At 34.7% G+C, this 21,832-nt stretch overlaps 2 protein-coding genes across 4 annotated transcripts in view; both read left to right on the forward strand.

Annotated features, from left to right (window-relative positions):
* The window catches only part of AGPS (alkylglycerone phosphate synthase), a 175,847-nt gene extending 154,385 nt beyond the window's left edge, over positions 1-21,462 (forward strand). For 2 of the 3 annotated variants that reach the window (XM_037848959.1, XM_037848958.1), the window contains 2 exons: positions 68-125; positions 15,767-21,462. In XM_037848959.1, the coding sequence (XP_037704887.1) occupies positions 68-125; positions 15,767-15,888 (180 nt within the window). In that variant the 3' untranslated portion in view covers positions 15,889-21,462. The remainder of the gene's footprint in view (positions 1-67; positions 126-15,766) is intronic. The other variant, XM_037848960.1, reaches the window with a different exon arrangement.
* Positions 3,844-5,251, forward strand: LOC119543999 (dnaJ homolog subfamily A member 1). The gene has a single exon (XM_037848962.1). The coding sequence runs from the start codon at positions 3,870-3,872 to the stop codon at positions 5,061-5,063; it is 1,194 nt and encodes a 397-aa protein (XP_037704890.1). The 5' UTR covers positions 3,844-3,869; the 3' UTR covers positions 5,064-5,251.
* Positions 21,463-21,832: the final 370 nt, after the last annotated feature.

A 21,832-nucleotide genomic window follows, 5' to 3' on the forward strand; every position in this document is an offset into this window, starting at 1 on the left:
GTCTTATTTTTTCACTCCAAAGTGAAATCTAAGTAGCAACTGTTTGTTGTGTTGTTTCCAAATACAGGCAGCTGCTAGAGAAGAAATCCTCGCTAATGGTGGGAGCCTGTCACATCACCATGGAGGTATTCTTTTATGGGGTAGAATTTCTAATATTCTTACCTTTAAAATATTTGATTCATTAAAACACTGGGAAGAGAGTCATAGTATGACTGATTTGAGAACACTTGAAGTTTCTTAAAAGTTTTTATGTCTTAGAAAAGCAGTTACCAAGGTAACCTAGGTTGTGGTAGTGTCCAACAAAAGCTTTGACAAGCTTGTCTAGACACAGAACCTAACCAGTCTTCTGAGTTTTTAGGGACCTCATGTTACCAGAGCATAGCCCAGCTTGCCTGGAAGGTATTTGACCATTATATCACATTTTTAGAGGGTGAGGGTGGGAGGTGGAGACCTACATAAATATTTTTCAGCCACTATTGGAATGTAGCTGGACATCAGTTGTATATTCAAGAGCTATTTGTTTCTTTCACCCCAAACTAGGAAACTAATCCAGACAGATATGAAAATAAATCTTTTCTCAATATTTTAATACTATTTTATTATTACTTGGTGATCCTTCTGGTAAGTATCAAGTTTTATCAGAGAATTATCCCAGCACCAATAAAAACTATGGTGATAATTCACCTATGTTACTGGCAGGCTTATGAAAGGATTATAAGGCAATCTTTTTAAAAGTTAAGCAATGGCATTCTGTTATTAAAATTGTTATATTTGAGGTTATCCACCTGTAATCTGTAACAGAAATTTGTTCTTGATATATCCCTCTTAATATAATTTGATTCTTAGAAAAATAGAAATAAGTAGATTTTTAAATTTTTAATGTATTTTTTTCTAGGGAGGAATATGGGAATAAATGACCACCCACTTCAAAAATTCAACTCCTGCCCTGGCCTCTCCAAATCCCTTTTTTCCTGCTCTGTTTCTCTTCTTAGCACTTATTTTCTAACATGCTGTATATTTGTACTTTTAAAAATTATAGATTTCCTCCTATTGGAAAGTGAGTTCCATGAGGACAGGGATTTTTGTTTTGTTTGTTGCGGTGTACACAGCACCTAGAATAGGGCTTGGCCCCATTTAGCCCTCAGTATGTGTGTGTGTAATGAATGAAGGAATTTTTATGGAAAAAGGAGTAGACTGTACTGAATATGTATCCATACAACATTATTGCAGCCATGCCTGGAGAAGATTACTAATGTGGATTAATGAAATAGACAGTTCCCAGTTTCACTGCAACAGTTTAATCTCTTTTGGCATCACCTTGCTTTTTTCTTAACCCCCACAAACAATTTTTAACTTAGCTGACTGAAAAGCATTAAAGTGAATGAATTTGCTCTTTCCCTCCTTTTCTTGTTTATTATTCTTTCATGGAGGTACTAATGAATGCTACAGTGACAAAAATGATGAGAAAAAAAATGGATAGAAATCTCTCAAATAGAATGAAGAACTTCTGATTAATCTAAAAGTCCAAGCATAATTTGTGGAATTTTAGACATGAAGTATTTCATAAAAGTACTTAGATGTTATCACCTTCTTTAAAATGTTCAGAAGACTTTATGCATTATTTTAAATCTTTTTTATATATTCTATTTTCAAGATGCCATTGTACTGATATGTAAGGACTTAAAAATATATATACTATCATGAAGAATTAATGTGTTCTTCATTCATAATTGATTGCATGGGGGGGGTTACAAAATAGTTTAGCCATAATTAGTTGTTTGAAGAAAAATAAAAATTTCCTATCTGTAGTCAGCAATTTTGCCTGTATGTTCAGGTCAGCAGCCACCAATGCATTTTCTCCTTTACCATCAGGAAATGTAGGATCCGTGTTTGTAGTGGTAAATATGAGAGAGATATGGGTCTGCAAGGTTAGAAGAGCTGAATCTTGCATGTAGGAAGACCAAATTGTCATTTAGGTAATTGTTCGATGAGACATTTGCTTAATTGTGGCATGAGGTTCTTAGTTTAATCAAGCTTTACAGTGACAGAAATTCTATGGAAGTTAGAGATGAGAATGACCTGCAGCTTTGCAGAGGAAAGCCAAACCAACAGTTTTTTCTTGCCAATGACTCTTTACCCATTAGGATTTATGAGGATATTCAAGTCCCTCCAGTAGTACATGTCCATAAACTGAGATGCTGAATATCTAATATGGCAGAACTATTGGTGGTGTTACTTATTCAGATGTATCCCAGACACTGAGAATTCCCTGGTAGACACATAGAGAACCTACATAAACATACTTGAAATAATGCATCTGTAGAAATGCCATTTTAGAAGAGAAGAAAATGCAGATTTACATAACAAAGTTACACGACCCTATTATAAATCTGTTTGGAACTTAGCTTTTATTTGTGAAAACTATGGTAATATTCCATTTTATTAATCAGAACACACAAATACAATTTAGTAAAAAGCAATAGTTCAGAAAACATAAACCTTCATTAATCTGTAAGATCATGTTTATTCAACTCTTGATTCCAAAGCAAATAATGTAAATGACTCCCTGTGATATTTTTAATACAAATGTTTAATGTCTTAAAAATTGTTCTAAAATATTTTTAATTGTGGTAAAATATATATAACATAAAAATCATTTAACCATTTTAAGTGGGCAATTCTTGGGCAGTGAGTACATTGATAATTCTCTCTAACTTTCACCACTATTTCCAGACTATTTGTATCATCCTAAACCAAAACTTACACTCATTTAACAGTATTGTTCTGGTTTGCTAATGCTGCTGTTCTGCAAAACACCAGAAATGGATTGGCTTTTAGAAACAGGGTTTATTTGGTTACAAAGTTACAGTCTTAAAGCCGTAAAGTGTCCAAAGTAAGGCATCAAAGATAGGGTATCTTCACTGAAGGATGGCCAGTGGCATCTGGAAAACCCCTGTTAGCTGGGAAGACACATGGCTGGCATCTGTTCCAGAGTTCTGGTTTCAGAATGGCTTTCTCCCAGGACGTTCCTCTCTAGGCGTCTAGGGGTGTTGTCTTAGTTTCTCCTAGGCAAACTCTGGACTAGCAAAAGTCTACTTTCAATGGCTGTCTCCAGAATGTCTCTGTAACCTGCAGCAGCAAGCTCCTGAGTTATTCTAGGACTCAGGTAAACTAATTAAGACCCATGCTGAATGGGTGGGGCCACACCTCTATGGAAATAATCTAATCAAGGTATTACAGTTGGGTGGGTCACATCTCCATGGAAACAACTTAATCCAAAGATTCCAACCTAAACAAAACTAATGCAACTGCCCCTACAAGATTTCTTTAAAGAACGTGACATTTGGGGGGACATAATACATCCAAACCTGCAAAAGTATTGTTGTCTAATCTGTTTTCCAGATTATAAGTATTCCTTGCCCTCTAGGCATAGGATTTCAAAGAGTGACAGTGCTTCTACTAGCTCTTACAGTCTAGTAGAATCAAATATTATAGTATTACTTATTATAGTGATAGTATAGTAGAATAATACAGTAGTACAGTAGATAGTAGATACTATTACTTATTGTACTCGTAAAAAAGTGTTCAAAAGGTGATATTTAGAGACATGTAAGTGTTACAGATTTTTGAAACAGTAAAGTGAAGGAGATGGAATAAAGGAGTGGGATTAATATTTATAAAACTATTAATATTTGCTCGAGTGCCCTGCATGACTTAATCTCCTTTCATCGTGCTCAAAATGCTATGGAGGGAACTTTCCAGAACGCTCGGTGAGAGGCGGAGGAGCGGCGGTTGCCTGAGCTGCGCACAGCGACGCGCTCCTTCCCGCTCCCCCTCACCGGCCTCGGCCCGCTCACCGGCTGTAGAAAATGGTGAAAGAAACCACTTACTATGATGTTTTGGGAGTCAAACCCAATGCCACCCAGGAAGAGTTGAAAAAGGCTTACAGGAAACTAGCCTTGAAATACCACCCTGATAAGAATCCAAACGAAGGAGAGAAGTTTAAACAGATTTCTCAAGCTTATGAAGTGCTCTCTGATGCAAAGAAAAGAGAATTATATGACAAAGGAGGAGAACAGGCCATCAAAGAGGGTGGAGCAGGTGGGGGTTTTGGCTCCCCCATGGACATCTTTGATATGTTTTTTGGAGGTGGTGGAAGGATGCAGAGAGAAAGGAGAGGTAAAAATGTTGTACATCAGCTCTCAGTAACCTTAGAAGATTTATATAATGGTGCAACAAGAAAACTCGCTCTGCAAAAGAATGTGATTTGCGACAAATGTGAAGGCCGAGGTGGTAAGAAAGGAGCAGTCGAGTGCTGTCCCAATTGCCGAGGTACTGGAATGCAAATAAGAATTCATCAGATAGGACCTGGAATGGTTCAGCAAATTCAGTCTGTGTGCATGGAGTGCCAAGGCCATGGGGAACGGATCAGTCCTAAAGATAGATGTAAAAGTTGCAATGGAAGGAAGATAGTTCGAGAGAAGAAGATTCTAGAAGTTCATATTGACAAAGGCATGAAAGATGGCCAAAAGATAACATTCCATGGTGAAGGAGACCAAGAGCCAGGACTGGAGCCAGGAGATATTATCATTGTTTTAGATCAGAAGGATCATGCTGTTTTTACTCGGCGAGGAGAGGACCTTTTCATGTGTATGGACATACAGCTGGTTGAAGCATTGTGTGGCTTCCAAAAGCCAATATCCACTCTTGACAACCGAACCATAGTTATCACCTCTCATCCAGGTCAGATTGTCAAACATGGAGACATCAAGTGTGTGCTAAATGAAGGCATGCCAATTTATCGTAGGCCATATGAAAAGGGTCGCCTAATCATCGAATTTAAGGTAAACTTTCCTGAGAATGGCTTTCTCTCACCTGATAAACTGTCTTTGCTGGAAAAACTGCTACCTGAGAGAAAAGAAGTAGAAGAAACTGATGAAATGGATCAGGTAGAACTGGTAGACTTTGATCCCAATCAGGAAAGACGCCGCCATTACAATGGAGAAGCATATGAGGATGATGAGCATCACCCCAGAGGTGGTGTTCAGTGTCAAACCTCCTAGTTGGGGCCAGTGAATAACACTCACTACTGGCATTTTATATGCAGTAGTGAGTAAGTGAAAGACTGTAATCATAATATGCTCACTACTTGCTATTGTTTTTGTTTTAATATTCAACTATAGTAGTGTTTTAAAAGTTAAATGAAGAATAAACTCAAATATAAAAGCTCAAAAAAAAAAAAAATGCTATGGAGTGTTCTTATATTATTCCTGTCTTTCAGATGAAAACACGAAAGTTCCAAGTGATTGTTTCAGTTTGCTAAAGCTGCTGGAATGCTGTATACTAGAAATGGGTTGGCTTTTTCAATGGGGTTTTATTAGGTTACAAATATACAGTTCTAAGGCCAGCCATGAAAGTATCCAAATTAAAGAATGAAGAGGAAGATGACTTCTCTGAGGAAAGGCTGCTGGCATCCGGGGTTGCTTTATCAAATGGAAGGCACACGGAGACATCTCCTGGTCCTTCTCTCCTGGTTCTGGTTTCACTGGCTGTCTCCAAATGTCTCTGGGCATTTCTCTCTCTCTGCCCTCTCTCTGTGTTTCTGCCTTTTATCCTCTCATAAAGGGCTCCAGTAAAGGATTAAGACACACCTTGAAATGGGTGGGTCACATCCCAATTGAAACAGCCTAACCAAAAGATCCCACCCACAACAGGTCTGCACCCACAAGAATAGATTAGAAGAACATGGCATTTTCTGTTGTATATAACAGTTCCAAACCAGCACAGTGATATAGTAACTTGTCCAAAGTTATCAGCAGAAAGTGTTAGTGCCAGAATATGAATTTGAACTGCGGTTCTCCTATCTCAGCACCCTTTGCTGTCCTCTTCCTTAAGAACCTTAAAATATCTGAAGTGGGCAAAATCTGAAAAGATTGAAATAAACAGCCTTTGAGAAAAAAGACAATAAAAAAAAGAAAATGGGTGTTACATTAGTAAATTGTGAAATTCAATGAAAAGAATTACTAAACATTACTGTATTTTTAAATATAAGCCTCTATTTCTTTAATTTTGACATTTTCTTAGTCAATTACTTGTCCTCCTTTAGATGTTAGAAATGAATGAAAATTTTATTGTTCTCATTATAGACATTTTATTGTTTTCTCAGTTCTTGCCCATAAATCAGTTTTAATTGCTGGTTGTTTATACTTCCTGATTGTAGATTTCTGACATATTGATGGTATCATGTTAAAAAAAAAACAAATTCAGGTCAGATCATGTTATGATAAAACTCCTTGTTTAATTTGTGTGTGTTTTCAGGTTCTAGCCTTATATGCTATTATAGGTTGAAGACTCTCAAGTTTGATGAAATAATTTCTTTTTAGACATTGGCTTGAAATTGAGTGAGCAAGATTTGCATGCATGTTAACTTATTGAAAGTTTCTGCCTCATTTAATTAAATAGAAGTTTTTTATTTCTATCTTCTTTCTCGTATTTCTATTTTATATGTGGTCAAAGTTTGGCTACATGAAAACAAACTAAACTACCTGATTTCGCTTCTTGCTTAAACAAAGAAACCAAGTAACTGAAACCAAGTAAGTGAATACAAAAATATATTTCCTGTGTGCTAGTAAACTTAAGGATGCATTGACTTTGCTGGCTTGTCCTCTTAACTGTGAAATGTTGGAGTCCTCCTTGGCCCTCAGCTACCTTCACTTCTTTTTGTGCACTCGCTCCCTTAATGATCTGCTCCACTCCCGGGGCTTTTGATACCATCTCTATGCTGGTGACTCACAAATACTAGGGGGTATCACCTCCACCACCATCACCCTGGTTCAAACCACTATCTTCTCCTATTGGGACTACTGCAATTGCTTCCTGGTTGGACAGTCTGCCTGTCTTACTCCCCTACTATCATTTCTCTTGTGACCAGAGTGATCTTTTAAAAAAAATCATTTGATTCTCTTTGCATTCAGAATGAAATCCAAGCTCCTTATCATGGCCTTCAAGGATGTATGTTATCTGCTTGTCTCTCTGTCCTCATCTCTTATCACTTGTTCCCTCTAGCAGCTTTGGCCTTCTTGCTATTCCTCAGACATACGAAGCCCTTTCTCCCTTTAAGGCCTTTGTCTTTGCTATTTGTTTCCTCTTTTTCTAATGTTCTTTATTGTTCTTCCCCCAGATCTTTGTATGACACACTTTTCCGCATTATTTAGGTCTTTCATGAAAATGTCACTTGCTTAGAAGTGTCTTTCCAGTTCTTTTGTGTAGTTTCGGTGTTCCCTATTTGAAATAAGTTCAGTGCGTTTACTGACGTTATCTTGTTCATTGCTGTAACCCCAGCACATAGAACAGTGGGTGGCACATGGTAGACACTCAGTGAATAATTGAATGGTTGAGTGCATGTCCAAGTGCTCATAGAATTTTGGGGCACTTTTGCAAATTCTTAAACAGGTGTGAATCTTTTACGTCAGACTAGTAATAGTCTCATTGCTAATTTGGCTTCAAACATATAATAACCAAGCCTTATTGGAAAATAGGGTTATATTTATCATCTCAAGGCTTGATTTTTTCGTAGTATTTTTGGGAAAGTACATTAGCAGAGTCAGTTGTTCGGTGAAGTAGGGTAAAATAATGTGCATTTCTCTACAACTCCATAGCACCAGCCATTTTACTGTTGTTCCTTAGATGCAGTATGTATCAATGTTCCATTCAAACTTTGTCTTGTAACAAAATATAAGTTTGAGAGACTTATAAAGAGAAAGGAAAGACATAGACTTTGGAATCAAATCTACATTTGACTCCAGGCTCTGCACTTTACTCACTGCATGACCTTAGGGAAATAACCTCTTTTAGCTCCAATGTTCTCATCTGCAAACAGGAATAATAATGTCTACCTCACAGATGTCTTATAAGGTTTAAATGTGGTATCATGTGTAAAGCATCTAAAAGACCTTGTGTATAGTAGATGCTTAAAATACAGTGGCCTTTGTTGTTAATAATAGTAGTAGGCAGCACCAAATGGAACTCTGATTGTATTTTTAAATCTTTGTCTTAACTATTAAAGAAATGGTTATAGTTTCTTTGAAAGAGAGCCATACATTCAAGGGATATGATTTAACAATAGTCTTTCACGTTTTCCTCTATAACCTGCAGTTTGTCTTACTCTATACGAAGACTTCTTACAATCTGTATGAAATAAAAATGAATGTCCTTCACACTACTGCCTATAATACTTGGTGTAGAAAATTGACTATTTTCATCAGTGCTTCTCTACTTAAAATTAATCATCTTAATTTATAAATTTCAAACGTCCTGTTCAGTATAGTTTCATAAAGCAAAAACCCTTCCAGTATACATTTTAAAGAAAGAGTAAGTCTAATCATTCTGCCAAACTTAGGCAATACTGTACCTTTTGTTTTGTGAAAGGTTTTCCTTAATTTACATCATGAACTTAAAACTCAAAGTGACCTCATAGTGGCATCTTTATTTACTGACCTTTGGTTCCATTTCTGAGTTCCAGAGTTGAAGGATTAGGGGTTGGGAGAATATTGATGCAATTTCTTAGAGCATTTGGCCTATAATTGTGATTAATAACAGTTGCTTTCACTATCTGGAAACAGACAGGCTGGTTTGTCTGCTTACAATCATGCTGTGATAAATGAAACTATTTTAACTCTGGTTTTGTGTATCAAAGAAAGCAGATGTAGTCTGGAACTGGAGGCCATAGGAAATATAAAGCCTGTTTAACTTAATCTTCAGCATGCTTGTTTTTGTAACTGACGAGCTGGTCAGTTTAAGCAACAGAGTTGAAATCCACAACATATTTTAATTTCAATTTATAACAAGTTTTTTTTTTTAAACTTAAGTTTTTAAGTTGTTCATTTTGCTAAAAGTATACATCAATCCTTGTCAGGAAGTTAAAAACCGTGATTAAATAGAACTAGTCTTACTTAAATATTGGTATCTGTATCAAACCAAAATTATTTCCTATTATTCAGAGAATAATCATGAGGAAGCTGCTCTTAGCCTTTTTTGTGGTCTTGACAGAATCTACTAGCATCAGAAACTTTAAAGTACAAAGAGACTACTCAAAAGATTGAGCAAAAAGATTACCTTTGAGGCTATTTGTTAAAAACCTGAAGTGTGAAATACAAGATGCACAGATTAGAAAGGAAGAAATAAAACCGTCCCTATTTGTAGATGACAAGGTTGTAGGACGTATTAGCAGTGCACAAAAAGCAATCGTATTTCTGTATATTAACAATGAACATATGCAAACAAATTTAAAACAATACCATTTACTATTGCTCTAAAGAAAATGAATACTTCAATATAAATCTAACAAAACATGGACAAAATCTGTATTCTGAAAATTATAGAATGCTGATGAAAGAAATCAAAGACCTAAATCAATAGACATATAGTGTTCATGTATTGGAAGATTCAACAAAGTAAAGAGGTCGTTTCTCCCCACATCAAATCTATAGGTTTAATGAATTCCCATCAAAATCCAGATAAGGTTTTTTGTAGACATATACAAGCTTATTTTAAAATTTATATGGAGGAGGGAAGGGGCAGGGGGGAAAATTATATGGAAAGGCACAGGCCCTAGAATACTAAAGCAATCTTGAAAGAGAAGAATAAAGTGTCAAGTGGGAGGAATCACCCCTTCTGATATAAAGACTTACGGTATGGCCACAGTTATCAAGACATTGTGTTATTGGTAGAAGGATAGTCAAATAGATCAATGGAACAGAATAGAGAGCCCAGAAATAGAGACTCACCCAATTATGTCCAACTGATTTTTAACTGAGGTACAAATTCAATGGAGAAAGAATAGCCTTTTCAACAAATAATGCTGGAGCAATTGGACATCATAGGCAGAAAAAAAAAAAAAAGAACCTTGGCCTGAATTATACATCTTATACAAAAATTAACTACAATAGGATAATGGACTTAGAGTAAAACAATAAAACTTTTAGGGAAAAAAAATAGAAAATCTTCAGAATCCAGGACTAGGCAAAGTGTTCTGAGACTGGACACCAAAGTTCGTCGAAGGAAAAATTGACAAACTGGATCTCATCAAAATTGAAAACTTTGGCTCTGTAAAAGGTTCTGTTGAGAGGATGAAAATATAAGCTACAGACTGGGAGAAAATGTTTGTAAAACACATACCTAACAAAAGACTTGTATCTAGACTACAGAAAGAATTCTCAAAATTCAGTAGTGAAAAAACAAACAATTCAATTAGAAAATGGGCAAAAGACTTGAAAAGATATTTCACCAAATGGTATTATATAAATGGCAAATAAGCATGCAAAAAATTAAGGAAATGCAAATTAAAACCATAATGAAATATCACTATACACGTAGCAGATGGCTAACACAAAAAATAGTGACAACACCAAATGCTGGCAAGGATGAAGAGAAAGTGGATCACATGCAGTGCTGGTGGGAATGTAAAGTGGTACAGACATTCCAGGAAACAATTTGGCAGTTTTTTTATAAAATTAATCATGCAATTGTCATACAACCCAGCAATCACACACTTGGGCACTTATCTCAGAGAAATGAAAACTCATTCACATGAAAACCTGTACACAAATGTTCATAGCAGCTTTATTTGTAAACGGCCAGTATTGGAAATGGCCCAGATAGCCTTTAAAAAATGAATGGTTAAACTGTAGCACATCAATACGGTAGAATACTACCCTTAAATAACAGAAAAGAACTATAAAACATGCAGCAACTTGAATGAATCTCAAGGGAATTATACTGACTGAAAAAGTCAATCCCAAAAGGGTACATACTGTATGATTCTATTTACATAACATTTTGAAAGGCCAAAATCATAAAAATAGAGAACAGAAGAGTGATATCCAGGAGTCAGGGACAGGGTTGAGGAGTAGTGGGTTGGCTATAAAAAAGATCTTTGTGATGAAACTGTTCTGTATCTTGACTGTTTCAGTGTCAACATCCTGGTCATGATACTGTCCTGTAGTTTTGCAAGACATTACCATCAGGGGAAACTGGGTAAAGGGCACATAGAATCTTCCTGTATTATTTCTTATAACTGCATCTGAATCTATAATCATTTCAAAATAAAAACTTTAATTTAAAAAAAAAAAAGATTTAAGAAACCTATGGTGCCTTTTTTGGTCTTTTGGTAGCCATCAGATGGATATAGCCTTTCAAACATTTTTTTATTAAATTCAATAAAGTAGCATAAAATTTGCTTTGTCCTTTAAATTAACTTTTTTCCTTCAGTTTCTTCTTTCTTCTCTGTTAGCGTTGTTTGGGAACGACTTGATTGTGTTTCCTTAGGCAGATTAAATCTTTTTTTTTTTTTTTCTATTTCATAATCTTCAGAGGGCCTATTCAAGGATTTATAAGCATTTAAAGCTATTATATAAACTGTGCAGGTGAAATCCTTGCATACAAAAACTGACATTTTAAATATTCACAAAAAGAGAAAAATCTTAGAATGATATCAAATCTTAATTGCTTTGTTGAAGTCCGTAGAATCCATGAATTTGTTATTTTATCACAGGTTTTATTCATAAACAATAAGTCAGATGATTTGATAAAGAAATCAAACATGACTTTTAGTATCCGTTAAGCATTAGCTTACCTTTTCCAGAATCTTGAATAGTCTGATTCTTACCTCATACTCCTTAGAGGCTGAATGTTAGCATCTCTCAGAGATCTGTTGGCTGACATTCAGCATGTACCTCCACCAAAACCAAGCAAATAAACAGCATGCTTTATAACCTAAACAAAAGGACAGCTTAACTCACTTTTCAGATTAACCCCCCATGAAGAAACATCACCATGTACCTCAAAAAATGGAAATTGCCCATTGTTCTCTGTTCTCGTTAATATCTAATAAGTTCCAGAGTGCCAGAACCTCTTTTGTCAAGAAGCTGGGTGTCTCTCCTCTGCTAGTTCCGTAATAACTAATAGTTTGGTGGATTAATTAAATATTGAAATAGAAGTTTGAAGCTCCTCAGTTCATTCCGATAAGCAACTAAGTCTAGGTTTTCTTTTTAAAATCTAGCCTATAAAATAGTGCTAAAGAATAGTGCTTTAACTAGAACTTTCAAAATAAAATTGTTAAAATGATTAGGTGCTTTCTGCTTTGGCTAACTTCTGTTTCTATGTGTTAGCTTTAGTAATCTACGTTTATGGCCCATCTCATCATTTGTTTTTTAATAAGTATATAATAAATCTTTATTACTTTATAATCAAACTCACAGATAGATAGAAAAATTTTATCTAATGAGAACTCTGTACTTGGTAGACTCCTGATTTTATCCCTTTAAAGATGGAACTATTTGGTAGTTTCTGCTAAATCTTCATTCTCTTAAACCAGAGAGTAGTTCCAAATACTGTTTGGTGACTAGACTAGCCACCATATCCGTATTTCCCCAACACAACCTCCTCCAGGTATATGTCTGTTCATTCTTTTGTGCTGTTGATCAAAACATGAAATGCATTATTTCTTGGAGCTGTTAGCATCCAAAGGGTACTTTTGAGCCCAAGATTTCAACAACTATCCCCCAAAGCTTCCATTTTCTCTATTTCAAAAGTAAGTTTTTAAAAAGTTGCTGTATATTGTGGAGGACCACAAAAATCTTATTGTATCTAATGTATAGAGGTGAAACATTTTTCTTCATTTGTTTTCTGTAATATTTAATATTTAAGTGTTTTATGTCTTAAAATACATTTAAAACCCCTAAATACCTGGTTTAAGTACTTGGGGTATTATATTTAGCATAGTAATGAATTGTGGAATACAGGGTCACTATCTTGTTTACAAAGGTGGTAGACTTCGCTTTTTGTAATTGCTAGTGTTCACTTTCAGGCTAGGTTTATACTTCTGGAGAATCAGAAGTCAAAGAAATGTAATTGGGTCAGTTGACAAAGACACCTATGTTGGATGATCCAGGCATAGAACAAGAAATAAGCTTCATGTGGTATGAATGTATATGTGCCTCTTCAGTGGATAATTATCACATAAGGCATGTTGAAAAGTCTTAGGCTGCCTGTTATTTGCTGTTTTTAGACACATTGGTTTTTCATCCATTCCTTCCCCCAGAATAGCATTATATATATAAAAGATGAGTATCTTTTCTTCCATTTCTGGAATTATGCTCTGAAAATGTTCGAGCAACTACTATGTAGTTCTGTATACGTGGGTTACATGTGTACAAGTCAGTATAAGCTATTTTCTGAATGCTTAGTGCACAGTAAGTATTTACAGAGTAATATCATTATTGTTATTAATATTATTTAATGACACTAGCTTTGTAATAAAAGTCTTCTACTTTGAAGCATTGATCTCTCTCTGGAATTAGGGCCTTTGGTGTTTTTTTGTTGTTTTTCTAATTTCTGTTTGTACACATGTCCTACCATGTAGATTTGAATTGTTCGGCAAAACCAAAGATTCCTAGTCCCTTTAATTGTATAAGCCATGACCCTAGTTCAGATTCTTTTTTCAGTGGCAGAAGTAGCTCACAAGACCTCTGTCACCGAGAAGTTAAACTCTTTCATCAAACATGTTTATGAGCAACCGCAGCCATGCTGGCTGTAATGCCTTTTTTTTTTTTTTTTTAACTTTCTAGTTCACTAATCAAATGTATGTTAGATGGATTATTGTAAAAGTATAAACCATAGAAAATTTGACAAGATAGATGTGTAAATTATCCTTCTGACAGAACTAATGATGCACTCCAAGCACCTTCTGTTTTCCAGCACTTTGTGAGCAACTTCATTAAATATGCAATGGCTGTTGGGTGGGTTCTCAGATGATAGTTCAGTTCTTTGTGGAATTGCATTATTACTAGAGGTGTAAAACCAGGCAGACAAGCTAGCTGTTGGGCATCCTGCTGAGGTTCTAATGTGCTCCATCTTGTTGGAGCAGTTGTTTGCAGACTTTTCAGGACAATTACATCCATAACCACAGGACACACATTCAGTGAAATTATATTACAGATAACAGTGGAGACTGGGACTGACTGCTCTTCACTGCTCTCTCTTGAACTGCCTCAGTGTGGATAGTTTATAGTAATGCCACATCTAGAGATGTGGCAGAATAGTCGTTTTTAATCCCTTGGAGCAAATTTGAAAGTAACTGATTTGTAACTTGTTTAAGTGCATAAAATCATAGAATATTTGAGTTGAAGAGAATTTAGAACTCATAGATTTTAATCCCTATGCAGATAAGAAAACTGAGGCCAAAGAATTGTGGTGGCTTGTCCTTTAGGGGGATAGTAGGTGGACTTGGTGGAACATCTTTTTGGTAGTGGAGATTGTATGAGTAGGACTGCATGTTTGGCTTCTGGTCTTAGACTACCCTTAAAACTTAAAATTCAAAAACTTTTCTTTTTGAATTTTAAGATTTTTTTCACTGTTGTACCTTATTTCCCCCGCTCCCCATCCTAACACCAGCAATGCTTCTTTATATATAGGAGCCAACCAGAAATATTTTACTTTCTGAGAGTATAATTTTGATGACAATTTGATGGTTTTCTGAAGAACGGGGCACAAAAGATGGTTTGAATTGAGCTTAAAATGGTATTTAAGGTTTCTTTCCAAAAGGCAACTGCTACGGTATACCACTACAGCCTGATAAATGGGAGTGCATTTTAGAATGACAGGCTGAGTACTTTAATGAAGGAAGATTTCCCATTTTGATCTGCCAGTTAAATCACTGTTGACGACTTTGGATCATTAATGAACATTTGTGGAAAATGACCATTTGAATTTAATTATTACGAGAATGTGTTTGAGAAGTGCTAACCACAAATAATCCTAACCATAAATTAAAAGATTTATCTGTTTCACTTAAGATAAATCAGTTATTGCTTTTTTTTAAATGTCAAAGAAAATTGACATTTCAGAATTATTTTACAGATTAAGTCCATATCCTTTCTTACAAAAGTTCTATTTTGAAAAGGTTGGGTTTTTTAACTGAGTGTATTTTAATATATAATTTATGCTACTAACCATTATGGTACTTCATTATTCTCAGAATAAATTAGCAAGACTTAAGGAAAAAGAACAGAGCACTATACAGTATATAAAAACAGAAGATTAAGTTTAATATGGGTTAGGTATTGATTTATTTAGTGCCTTAAAAAAAAATAATCTCTAAATCTAGAAAAACGGTAGGAAGACAGTAACCGGTATTTGGGAATATGCAAATTTAGTTTTAAATAATTTGAAAAGAAAATATAAATGGAAAGCTTCATAACTAGATTTTTTTTTTCTCAAGTCTGTTAAGGGATAGACTTTCGTCTTTTTTTTTTTTATGCTTCTGTACTCTTTCAAATACATTGTCATTTTCACTGTTGTATACCCAGCACATTCATCTGCATATGATATTTTTCTTTAGTTACCTTCATTTTCTCAGAAACTTTGTCATGTTTCAGTAGTTAAGACAGGGTTGGTTCTTTTGAAATGCATGTTTTTTTTTCATTTTGTTATTTGTAAAATGGACCATAATCTCAGTCTAAGCTTCCTTCATCTCTATTTCATAGTTTACAGAGAAAAAGACACTGGAGCACAGGCTTCCCCTGGGAATACATTGGGCTTAATGAGCTTGATAGTCTGGTGGGCTCAATAAATCAAATAAAGCAAAACATTTCTCATTTTTGAATAAAAGCATTTATCACACAGTGTTTGTTCATGTTCGTGGTCACAAGATTGATTGGTTCCCAGCATCGTAGTGTATATTGAAGCATTTTTTATTTTGTTTTTCCAGTGGGCAAGTTACGGAAGCAGTGGCTAAAGGAAAGTATCTCTGATGTCGGCTTTGGGATGCTGAAGTCTGTCAAGGAATATGTGGACCCCAATAACATCTTTGGAAACAGAAATCTTTTATAAATTCATTACTATAGTTATAAAAATGTCACTTTTTTTTTAAGTCTTCAGCTGTGGTTATACCAGTAATCAAATATATCATGGACTGTATTTTGGCTACATTTGTTTGTTGGTTTAAAACAAGTTTGTTTTCATTCTGTAGTTTGTTTTTTGTTTCTACAGCTATGGATTGACGGAAGGTATTTCTAAATCTCTAATTGTAGGTGCATCAGTTTACAGCCAATTGGTTGTCATTGCAAGTTTTAGTCAAGGCCCCACACGGCTGCCAGTTGTTATTTAGGGGGAAGATGCTGCCAGCTATTATGTATTGAAACTTCCTTTTGGAGAACAAAGGCAGATTTTGGTGTCATTTGTTGCTTACCTATACCCTTTATAAAAGAACGTTTCTGGGAAGCAGATCTCCAGGGAAAGATTCCACTGAAGAGTCATATACATGTACGTTTTTTTTTTTAAGAGTACATTATAGTATGATAGGCGGTAGACCATTAAGGGAGGATGTTCTTGAAAAAAAATATAGGCCACCTATTATTTAGGACGTTTTCAGTTCTGTAAGGTGCTTGGCCTGCATTTTACTTTGTAATTAGTATACTGAAATAATACCTTAAATCGTCTGTATACAAATTATACTTTTAGAGGATATGTTTTTGTTCTCCATGTTTCTGTTTCTACTGTATTTGTATCACTGAGGTAAACTGTTGTTAAATCTAGTTCATTCCTAATGTTTTTTAAGAAGAGCTGACTTACCATTCATTGTACGTGAAGAACAGGTTTACCGTGAAATGAATGCCTTTATTCATCTTAGAATCCTGATGTTTTTGGCTTCACTTTCATGTTGCTGAGATGCAGAAGAAAAAGCTACAACAGGAGCAGCAGAAAAGACTCATTACGTTTAATATCTCCAGTTGAAAGAGTTGTCAGGCTAAACAAATGCAGTCATAATTCAGCTATTGAATTTGAAAGCCTCAACAGTATCAATGGCAAAAGTCTTATTTAAAAAAAAAAATCCAAATGGCATGCTAAATTTTCATTCTGAAACTAAACTTTCAATTTAGTTTTTAATAATGGTTTAATGCCTTTTCTGAATTACTGGTTTAACCTAAATTTTAAAATATGTGATAGATTAATGCATAGACCATAATCAAAAGTTTGAAATATCATATTTCTTAAATAAATAGGGAGAATATTAATCACATTAGCAAACAGTTTTTACATTCAACTCTGGATATTTAGATAAGTGAAATGATTACTTTGAATCACTGTCAAGGTTCATGATTCACATTTTGAGATGGGTTCTTTTCTTAATGCAATACCTAACTTTTGATAATTTTTTAAATTAATATTTGATCAGATAATGCAAGTCAAAATGCAGACACTCCTTTACAAGGACACACTGTCTGTCTGTGTAGCAACAGCTCCAAAGTATTTTTGGGCAGTTTGATACCTTTTATATCTGAAGTAGCCTTAACCAGAAAAGTGAAAATTTAAAATTGACAAACAGTATTTTTAAGACTTCAAAATGATAAATAATTTTTACCTATTAAAATTGGCCTCAAACTAATAAGCTTAATCTGTAAACAAAATGAAATTAAATATGAGTTTAAGAACAAAAACTAAATATTTATTTATTAGAAGCTGCCTCTTTCTTCATTGGTGATTTATTTTTAATTATAAAATTTCCAGCAGGTCTTTGCTTTAAAGCTCTTAATTTTTGAAATAGATGGACACTTAATGAGAAAATTGCCTCTGGAATTATAAAAAGCTCAGCTTTATAGAATGCATCTATTCATGAAGGTAATTTCTCTAATTGATGATCAAAATGTAAAACTAAGTAAGGTACTAATATCTCACTGGAAGTGTATACATGTTTCTGAATAATTTTTTAAATAAAACATACAGATTCATAAGCAGATCCATTCCCTTGCATGTGATTGTTATAACATTCTTTCCCAGGGAGTTCAGATTTTGACAGCTTCAGAAATCTGTATTTGATATTAGGAAACTATAAATGTAACACATGAAATTGTTGGGTTTACTATTCTACATGAACTCTATGGAAGCAAGTGATCTATGTCTTTGTTTTTCTTTTTCCATGTATGCAGGACTCCCCAACCTTCTTTTATAATTGTGACTACATTTTGTAGTTGAATCATTTCTATAAGGATCATTTTGAAACACACGAACATTCATTAGTACTGTTTCACTCTGATTTAGTAAATCAGAAAACCTTTACCCCACTTTCACACTCTTTCTTTTTAAAGGTGCCTCAGTAAATATTTAGTGTGTGGAGGACTGAGTTCATGAATATGCACAGAAGAACTTAAACTTTGCCTCTTAACTCTTAAATATCTGAAAATGGCTTCGTAAAAATTAAAGCCAGGAGAACATTATTTAAGGCTTCTTTTTGAATTAGTTTGTATTAAATATTAAAAGTCCATAGCCTGTTTGGTTTTCAGCACTGTGTAACACTGACTTGACTTGTATTTCAATATTTTACTTAAATTTTACAGTGTCACATTTGGTTGGAGTTTCAGTGAGAATGGGAACTTCCTGATAGTGAGGAATGGAATTGAATAGTAAAGACTCAGAATGAACAAGACTTCTTGACCCCTAGAGAAACCGTTGCCTTAATGTTTGGTGCAATTTACAGTACATAAGAAAATTTAGTCTTATATGAAGTAACTTGGATGTTTTTAGTTTAGAAAGGATTGCGGAAGCCAATGATAATTTTGCCCTTCATTTTACCACAAAGAAAGATTAAATTGTTTCCTCTTCTGGAGAATTTGGCCTAAACAGTGCTTACATACCATAGTCCATAACTTAAAAGCTGGTAGCCTTCTAATGTGTATGGCTGTATTGCTGTATTTTGGAAAACAAAAGGACAATGAAGGATTCACTTCCATTGGTATGTATACTGTATCAGATACAGATGGCTGCAAAGAAACTTTAAAAAAATATATTCTGTTGGTAACTACTAAGTCCTAGCTTGCATTTTTGAAAATGTATTTCTGCTTGTTGGCCCTAGAGATTTTCCTTTGTTATATTCTTTTATAGCTACAACTCCCTAACCATAGATGCTTAATCAGAGAAGCTCTGTGGTCTCAAGCTGAAATCTCTTACCCAGGCTGTTCAAATGGGGCTGGCTTTTATTGAGCTACTATTCTGTATGAATGTAGAACCCAAACAGTTATTTACTACGGATTGCTTCACAGAATGCATGTGCTGCTTGTGCTTGAGGTAGCCAAAATGGAAGGCTGTGAAAAGCATATTTACATTTTAAGAAACATTGAGACAGAAGTTAAAGACAACTTTAATAGCTTTTTGTTTACCATTTAATCTTTCACAATGTTGATTTTAATTAGGATGTAGTTTGTAGTGGGGAGAAAAGCCAGAAATCGCAAGAGCTGGTTTGAGATTGAAGAATCTAGCATGTGTTGCCTTTAGCTTTATGGGTTATGGAAGCTTGGCTTTGCTGAAGGTGCCGTGTTCCTAAATGAACCACATCACAGGTCAATATATTCATTTAATTCTAATTAATTTCAATTTCCTGAAAAAGAAACAACTTATATTTTGATCTGGAATCCAGAATGTGTAACAGGTTTTCTGTTGAAAATACAGTGTCTCATATGTAGGATGTAAGTTTAAGTTACTCAGATTTCTGCTTCCTAAGCCAAACGGTATTTGTCTTTAGTGTGAAATTCAACTGTAAAAACTACTTGTGATGTTAAGAGATTATAGAAATTTATATTATTAATAAAAAGGACTTGGGTCTAAGATTTTTTCTGCTTCAAAGGGAGTGTGAAACTTTATTCTGTTTGTATATGGGTTTTTCTTTCAACTTGTTTTTCATCGTCCATATTTCCACTGATTTGAAAGTGGAAAATTAATTTTTATAATTTCATTGACATAGCATTAATCACATAGTGCAACCTAAATATAATTAAATCCCTTTGGATTCATAGCTAAGAATATTAATTTTAGTAGGTTTTATCAATCACTATTTTTAAAATCGATGTTATATTCCTAGGAGGTGTGTAGTCTCCTGTGAACCTAAAGTATTCCCTTTTGAACCTTGGAGGATCCACAAAGATTGGGCATTATTATGCTCTACTAACCACAACAATTAATTCCTTAACAAACATGAGGAAGGACCACTGATATAAAGAACACTCAAGCCAAAGACCCATCACAGAGTTAAGTAATTTTGGTTCAAATTAAAGATTTCTTTTTTGACTCCCAAAGGAGATTGTTTTATATCTTTTTTCCAAAAGGAAGAAAAATAATACATTATCATTCAAAACATTTTTCAGAGACTCTGAACTTCCAAATCTGAGAGAGAAAGGGAAAACAATCTATTTTAGTGTGTATTTCTAAGCAATATGTATACATATTTTTAAGGCATCTTATTGTTGGTAGTGTTTTTGTTTTTGTTTTCATGAAGAACATGAGCACCCTATAAAATATGTTGTTTAATCCTTAAAGTAATCTTGTTCATGTATCCAAAAGGGGCGTGAAATGCTTGTACTGGTATAAAGTTTCTATATGTAATTACTTTTTGAGCTACTTGAAGAATATCCCCAAAAGCTCACAGTGCCTTCTTAGGAATTTTTTTTTTTTTCCATGAAACAGTCATTATTTAAAATGAGTGGGAGAAGATAGGTCTTCAAAGACAGAGGTTGCTTAGAGGTCTGAGTTTATTCTCTTCAGGATCATGTCCGGCATTAAGTAGTTTTATGTAGAAACATGGGTCCTCCTTCCCACAGTGTTGATTTGGATCTAGCATACTAATTGTATGGTGGACCTATACTTTCACACACATCTAATCGGTTAATGGGATTTATATGTACTTTCCATTCCTACATTTTCATTCCTACTGTCCAAACGTAGTAGCCCTAAGATGGCCTGGTGAATGGGGCCTACTCACCCAGTCCCTGAGACAATTGCTACATGCTTGTGGAAGTTTGCTCACAAAGCCCCCTGAGTAGCAGAGCCTGTGAGGGGTTTCTGTTTCTTTGGTTGTGTGCCAGTCCTTTTTTGTGTGATGGTGCCTTCAGAATTATAAATATTTCTGTTCCTCGGCAGTGAAAAATCCTATGAGAAATAAGTATAGGTTAATTTTCTTAATTTTTGTCCTTTCTGCTAAGCCTTTGAAATACTTTGGCTCTGATACTACTTGACTTGAATAATAACTTATCCTGAGTCTTCCTCTAAGGCAGTACATATTCCTACCAGTACTGTAGTAATCTTTTGGGAACTACATGTGGGTAAGCACTTGTATGTAAGTCATTATATTGCTGTAACTAATGCATTCAAACAATTCTTCTCTTTACATTTATAGTCTAAAAGTGGATGTGTAGTGGGAAGGAAAATTCTTGGGAGATTCCAGCATAGCTTTGTCAATTCATACTGAGCCATACTGTTTTCTACAAGGGCTCAACGCATAGTCTATATACTGTGCTTTCAGTGTATGTTCAGATTCTTCTTTTATTGGTTTTCTTAGACTGTACTGTTCCATAAGCAAATACCCATGTGTAATTTTTAAGATGTGTTGGGAAAAAAAATAAAACAATACCGAAACCACTCATTGTTATGGAAATTGTTGCTTATTTAATTTTGATTCCATTTAACCTCTGATGACAGTATCATGCTGTGTTAGATACTCAAAGAAAACGAATAGGATACAATCAATGCCCATGAGTAACTTCTCTAGTAGTGAAGGACATGTGCACAAATACTGATTTCATCCCTGCTTGTGGCCCCCCCATTGGAGGGAAGGTTAAAGCTGTGCCTTGGCTTTGAAATGACTGATTGCATATCAGACCTATTAAACTGAATTTTACATAGTATATTTCAGTAATTACTAACCACACCAAGTTTTTAGCTCTTCTATTATTTAAACAAAGCAGTTTTCTACCTGGCTCATACATGCTTAGACTGAATGAACCTTAGA

The sequence above is a fragment of the Choloepus didactylus genome, chromosome 9 (genome assembly GCF_015220235.1).
Source record: "Choloepus didactylus isolate mChoDid1 chromosome 9, mChoDid1.pri, whole genome shotgun sequence".
Taxonomy (NCBI): Eukaryota; Metazoa; Chordata; class Mammalia; order Pilosa; family Megalonychidae; genus Choloepus; species Choloepus didactylus.